A 6438-nucleotide genomic window follows, 5' to 3' on the forward strand; every position below is an offset into this window, starting at 1 on the left:
ACACACACACACACACAGACACAGACACAGACACAGACACACACACACGCTTCTGACTCTTACCTTTAGACTCTATGACGTTGTTGTCACCGATTTTCAAGGCCTGAGACACTAAATAATAACAAAAAGCAGATAGAACTTTCATAACGAGACAAAAGACACGCAGAATTAAGGCAGAAGAAGCAGAATTAAGGCAGACGTACCACAGCCGACTTCAAAGACGTTATTGATGCCGATGCTCATGGTCTTGGGCTCAAAGTCTTCAGCGTCCGGAAGGATGTTTTCAGGAAAACTGCACAAGAAAACCAGGAATCTTTATCATACGGTCACCCTCATCAATTATATGATCTGCTCAGTTATGAATGAAATCTGCTCATTATATAAAGTGATTGTGTTTCTTAGGAAGACTTTTATTAAAACGCTTTGTTTTGAAGTGCTGACTGAACTTTAAAAATGACAGAAATCTCAGGATTCATTCAGTTTTAGAGAAGCATCCAAAAAAAAATTGTTAAGGTTAAAGGGGTTATTTTATTCATTGTTTAGTCATTTTGTTCATCTGGTCTACATCAACATTATTCATAAGAATCTTATGATCCAATCACTGCATGATATTGAGTTATATATATATATAAAAAAAGTTTAATCTAGATGGAAATCTCCATAAAAGTTATTTGTGTATTTGTCTTTGTTCTACTTAAGAAAATGTGTATTTACTATTTATTCAGGTTTTTTTAAGGTATCTACTATTTCGTAATATTATTATAATTAATTTCCATGGGCTAAATATTTTTAAGAATTAAATGTTTGTTGTCAATTGAAAGTGTGTAGGCCTTCTTTATTATACTGTTATATTATGCTTATACATTTAGTGGTACAGTCTTTATTTATGGAGCAATATATTGCACAACAAAAAGTTGTTATCATGACAGGCCTAACTGACAACATGTTTTCTTTACTTTGGTTGGTGCTTGATCATCATTGTTCGGGAAAATTGAATTTATTTATTGAGCAAAACAACAAAAGAGCTGCTTTTGCTTTGGAAGCTGAAGGCCTTGTGAGGAATCATAGTCGTGTAATAAAGCGCTGACCTGTTGGTGATCAGGGCCTGCTCCTCGATCAGGTTTCCTTCTCCGATCACGATGGGTCCAGCCTCCGCCACGATCCGAGCCTTCGGGTGAACCACGGTCCGAGCTCCTGAAACCCAGAATAAAACACTTTCAACATTTTAACAGCACTAATGTTCGTAAACTCCTTGTTTTGACCAGATGCCCCTGTCCCGTGTTGCAGGAAAGCAGCCGTCTGTCTTTATAACCAACAATATATTTGTCTGTCATCACTGTATAAACTGAAGTAGAAGCGGCTGAAGTGAGCGAATGTACCGATGGTCACGTCTCCTCGGATGTCGCTCTCCACACACACGACTGCTCCGGCCGCGATCTTCACACTGAAACACACACGATATCAGCTTTACACAGGATACACACTCTCTGAATCACATGTGTTCAGTTAGGATTCATGATTCAGTTATATTCACTGCTTATGTGAGGAGACACTTCCTCTGAAGACTCTGATCAGGAATGAGTGTGTGTGATCAACTATAAAACACACTGCCTGAAGCTCAGCGGAGAAGAAACTCAAAGAATGAGGGATGCATCAATGATACTCAGGATCAGTACTGGATCTGATACAGTCATTTTCTGTGACGATCCAAATACGATGTTGTGTGTATTCTATTCTGTGTTATTGTCCATAACTTTCATGCTCTATATTTCAAGTTTTCTGAAGCTGTTTCAATGTGAGGTGCTGATGAATATTTAAGTCATTAAATTCAAGTTCCATAAAAACCTTTCTCTGAGCTGCAGCTGTCTTTCCTCCATTCAGCATCCAAACTGTGCATTGCATTCAGTCAAAAGAATTAAACTCTTTTAAAGAGAACTCAATAAGAGATGTAAAGTTATCAAGAGAAATGTTTGTTTGTTTTTTTCATGCTCTTCACGTCTTCATAGTTCCCTACTTCCTTAAAGAGATTTAACCTTCCTTTTCCATATGTTTTTTTTTTTTCCTTGTTGTTTTGAGCACATTATTCTGATTACGGGATGCACATAAGCGCTTTGTGCCGATCTATATAAGAGCCTTTCTTATTAAAATCCTTTTCTGCGCAAAGATAGACTGTTAATACCTTTTATTAACCACACATTGCTGCCTTCATTACTGTGCTATACATTTAAAAGAAATCTACTTTCTAATTTTATAGTATACACTTATTTATAAATGTAGGGTTTTTTTTTTTTAAGAAATGTATTTTACAAAAAATACAAAGAGCAATGTGTAACATTTTACCAGATTTACTCACTTTATTCACTTTTTGTAAATAAAAATGCTTCTCTAGATTACTGTGAACAATGACGTTTCTAGAGTATGTTTTGCTGCTGAATTAACCAAGAAATTAGTTTATTATTTAGTTTAGTATTTCTGTCAGATTATGATTATTTCCCTACAAAGAATAAGTCAGAAGTGTCTCAAAGAGCTGCTACAGATCGCTTATCAGTTTCAGTCATGTTTCAGAAAAAAATTACACTGATTCGTCACAAAAATTAACATTTGGTAAATAATAAGCCTGGTCCTACAAGCTGACTTGAAAAGAAATGCCCATCTAGCTGGAAGAATAAAACGAGAAAGTGCTGACAGAAATAATCATGTGATTCCTGACACAGACAGCTTTTAATACAAACTGGATCAGGATCAGGAGCTAAAACATGTGTTTATTACACATTCACTAAACTCCAAAAAAAAAACACTCATCTTTTATCTGCGGGTAATAATGACTGTGACATCATGTGATAATCTGAAGTAGGGGCCATCTTCTTTCGGAAAATTGAATTTACAAGCAAGAGACCAAAACAAAGAAATCTGCGAACTCTATTTTTGACGTTTTAACAGGATTTTGGAGGCTTTTTCTCTTGCTCGTGAATAAACATACAATCAATCTGAACATCAACATACTGATTATAAATATCTAATAGTAAACTGCTGCTAGTCTTTTTCTCTAGATTAACAATAATGCATGTTAATAGAGAAGAAGGTATCATTTATTGATATAAATCTAAATATGACGTTTGTCCGGGTGTGTCCGCTTTAATGTCATTTGTTTAGATTGTTAATGACACACAAAACTCAGTACCCCGTTGCGCCGCCGTCGTTGCATTCGCGAGATATATCCGTAAAAATGACAAACCGCTGTTTATGAAACACTTTTACCTTTTCTGTCCGTTTTGTTTTGCATTCGGATCCGCCATCTTCACTAGCTCGATGACGTCACGGCTCGAGTGAGCAGCCTGGCATCGATGACGCGTGAGCGATAGATGATGTCTGTTAGGAGTCTGATCACCCGGAGCGAATCAGATCTGCGATTCAGTCAAATACACGAAAGCTGTGTCCCAAAATAGAGTACGCACACTTCAGAGTGAGGTGCATGAAGAACCCTTCGGAGGGCTTGAGACGCTCTGCTCCTGTTGCATATCATATCAAGACATCCCAAAAAAAAAAAAATGCTATGCTCCATTTTCTGGGCTGCAACAAGTTAGATTGTTTTCTTTCATCTTTTTTTAAGCATAAAGGAACAACTGTATCTAAAATGCTAGAAAAGAGGGCGTACATAGTTTCTTTTAACTTAAAAGTAATCCAAAAGTAGTGTAACACATTACAATTCAGAAACACTAATATTGTAATGTAACTAATTAAAAAATTGAAAAGACAGTATATTCAGCGATGGATATGTCTCCAATACCTGGCTGTTGTTAAGAATCTCATTAAAAAACCACATCTTGACCCAAAACACTTAATGTCACAGATCTGCCAGGTTCTGCCCCCACAGGATCACAGCGAGCTCCCTCACCAGAGTTCAATCACCACGAGCACTAGATAAGCACACGCCACAGTTCACTCAGTGTCTGGGCTTGAATGCATGAAGCGGACTCGGCTCCTACAAAGTACTGATGAAAGACTTACTCCCTTGTGTTGTTCTTCATGTCTCTGTCAGTGTCCTCTGTAATTGTGCTGTGCTCAGTATCGCTGGGATTCCAGTCAGTGATTTTCTAAAGACAAAATTCTCCCTAACACTGTTTGGGAAGAAGACACACTCTGTCATTTTAAATCTAAATTAAAGACCTATGTCTTTAACCTGGCTTACACATAACACACTAATATATCTATTATTCTAATAATGCTTCTATTATTCAATTCTGTTAAAGGATTGTTAGGCTGCATTAATTAGATCAGGCGGTCCCGGGAACACTCTCCATAATGTACTCGTTACATAGTAAAAAGAATAGCATCTTCTGTTTCTCATTTCGTATCCAGATCAGATGGCAGATTCAGATCAGAATCATAAAGTGCATCATACAATTTTCACTGTGCTTTTTGAAGTTTTCACTGAATGTTGACCCACGCTAAATTACTGCTAGTACTGCAGAGTAGGAAAGCTATTCTTCTTGGGCCAGGAAAATAACCTTTCCTAGAACTCATAATTATATTGTCTGTTTGGTGGATGAACAGATCAATTATAAGATAATTCTCAGGTCTAAATATTTATTTTTAATTATACCTAGCTATAATTAATTATAAATATTCCCCCTTTTTGAGGTAATTCGAAATACAAAAAAAAAAAATCTTAATATGCACCCTGTGCAAAACTAACATGATTATAAATAGTTACTTGTTTTTAAAATGTGAAAGTCTTTCCCTCACTAAGAAGAGAAGACCCACTCAGAGACATAGAGATGAAGAAACACAAGCTTGAAGATGAGCTCAAGACAAGTTTATTACTGATGCCAGGGAACACTGCATGTATGAAAAACAGCTAGCTTTAAGCTATCTTAAAAACAAGTTCATTGTGTAAATAGTGCACAGATGATGTTTTTATAAGCATGGACACAGATCACCAACTACACTGGTCAGTGTGTGATTACACAACAAAGCACTGTGTGAGACACTGTATCCCACAATGCACCTGACGCCATCTCCAGTGTGAAGAATGAACCGTCAACAAGCACTGATACATCACCACGCATGCTAGCAATCACCAAGAATAAATGTACTGCACAGAAATAAATATATAAATATGAATTCTAGTAATAAATAACATCAATAAATAAAAAATCAGCACGCTTTAGGATAGCTGGATTACTGACTCTAAACACAAGAGAAGTCAAGCTATTGGATGTTTCTACATCCCAGATCACGTCACAAACTTAAATGTGAAAGTAGATCGGTGCACAAAATATAAAACACACACTCTTAAGTTCTTTCGTTTGAGAGCTGTTGCTGGAGTTTAGATTCTGTTTCTGTTCATTTATCAGTTACACACTAAACACATCAGCAACAGTCAACACACACCTGCATTAAGGTCCAAAGCTAACATTCGCCAAACATTAACGTGTATAAATGATCGTTTAAAAATATACCCAAAACATATTTATTAAATATACTTTTCTTAAGGATTCTATCATGACTTCCTAGTGGACAATATGCCATCAGAGAAACGGTTATCCTGTTGTCACAGGGACAAAACATCAGTCCAAAAACATGCAAAATACAGTTTATGATCAGATCTTTTCTCGTTTTCCCCACCATTAACAAAGGGCTGAATTTTGGAACCTCCCATCATGAATATGCACTGAGTCACACACATTTGTTTTTGTGAATTGTAGGGGCTTTCCATAGAGAATTGTTTTGGGGGTTTTTTATACGGACCAAACAATATTTTCTATCCTCTAAACCTACCCCTTACAGAAAACCAGGCCTGTCTCCACAATGCCAAAAATTTCAGGTTTTAATATCCTTGTGGGGACATTTGGTCCCAATATAGCATAAACAAGAACACACACAGATTGTAGGGCTCATTATCTCTTGCAGCTGCAGCTTACATTCTCAGAACAAGACTGTTTCTCTCACTAGTAGGTGTCTCTCTTTAACACACTGATCACATTTATGTATAAGATCCTCAGGGTCACAGTTTGGGATCTACTGGAGTGATTACGCGACTCTGTAGGCTGTCATGCGGTAGTAGCTCTGACTGTGGCTGCGAGCGGCCCACACCAGCAGCGCAGCCGCCATCATGTGCAGCGGAGATGTAATGAGCGCCAGATATAGCGACCAGCCCAGCGCTCCGTCCACGTGATCCGGCAACACAGACACACGGTGCAGCAGGTCCATCCCGGCCAGAAAACAGCACACAGTCGCCAAAGAACACAGGCCTGAGGAGAGAGAAGAACACGGGTCTGAGGAGAGAGAAGAACACGGGTCTGAGGAGGGAGAGAGAAGAACACGGGTCTGAGGAGGGAGAGAGAAGAACACGGGTCTGAGGAGAGAGAAGAACACGGGTCTGAGGAGAGAGAAGAGCACGGGTCTGAGGAGAGAGAAGAGCACGGGTCTGAGGAG

General features: G+C 38.1%; 3 protein-coding genes across 4 annotated transcripts in view; 1 reads left to right on the plus strand and 2 right to left on the minus strand.

The window, feature by feature from the left end:
- dctn6 (dynactin subunit 6) overlaps positions 1–3407 on the minus strand; it is a 4561-nt gene extending 1154 nt beyond the window's left edge. The window contains exons 1-5 of the mRNA XM_043244762.1: positions 3259–3407; positions 1380–1444; positions 1089–1194; positions 204–292; positions 64–111 (exon numbers count right to left, since the gene is read on the minus strand). Coding sequence (XP_043100697.1) covers positions 64–111; positions 204–292; positions 1089–1194; positions 1380–1444; positions 3259–3296 — 346 coding nt within the window. The 5' untranslated portion in view covers positions 3297–3407. The remainder of the gene's footprint in view (positions 1–63; positions 112–203; positions 293–1088; positions 1195–1379; positions 1445–3258) is intronic.
- Positions 1–6438, plus strand: part of LOC122348901 (receptor-type tyrosine-protein phosphatase S) — an 819186-nt gene that overhangs the window by 666223 nt on the left and 146525 nt on the right.
- cldnd1a (claudin domain containing 1a) overlaps positions 4802–6438 on the minus strand; it is a 4685-nt gene continuing 3048 nt past the window's right edge. For both annotated transcript variants that reach the window (XM_043244759.1, XM_043244758.1), the window contains one exon: positions 4802–6254. In XM_043244759.1, the coding sequence (XP_043100694.1) occupies positions 6034–6254 (221 nt within the window). In that variant the 3' untranslated portion in view covers positions 4802–6033. The remainder of the gene's footprint in view (positions 6255–6438) is intronic.

The sequence above is a fragment of the Puntigrus tetrazona genome, chromosome 7 (assembly GCF_018831695.1).
Source record: "Puntigrus tetrazona isolate hp1 chromosome 7, ASM1883169v1, whole genome shotgun sequence".
NCBI classification, from domain to species: domain Eukaryota; kingdom Metazoa; phylum Chordata; class Actinopteri; order Cypriniformes; family Cyprinidae; genus Puntigrus; species Puntigrus tetrazona.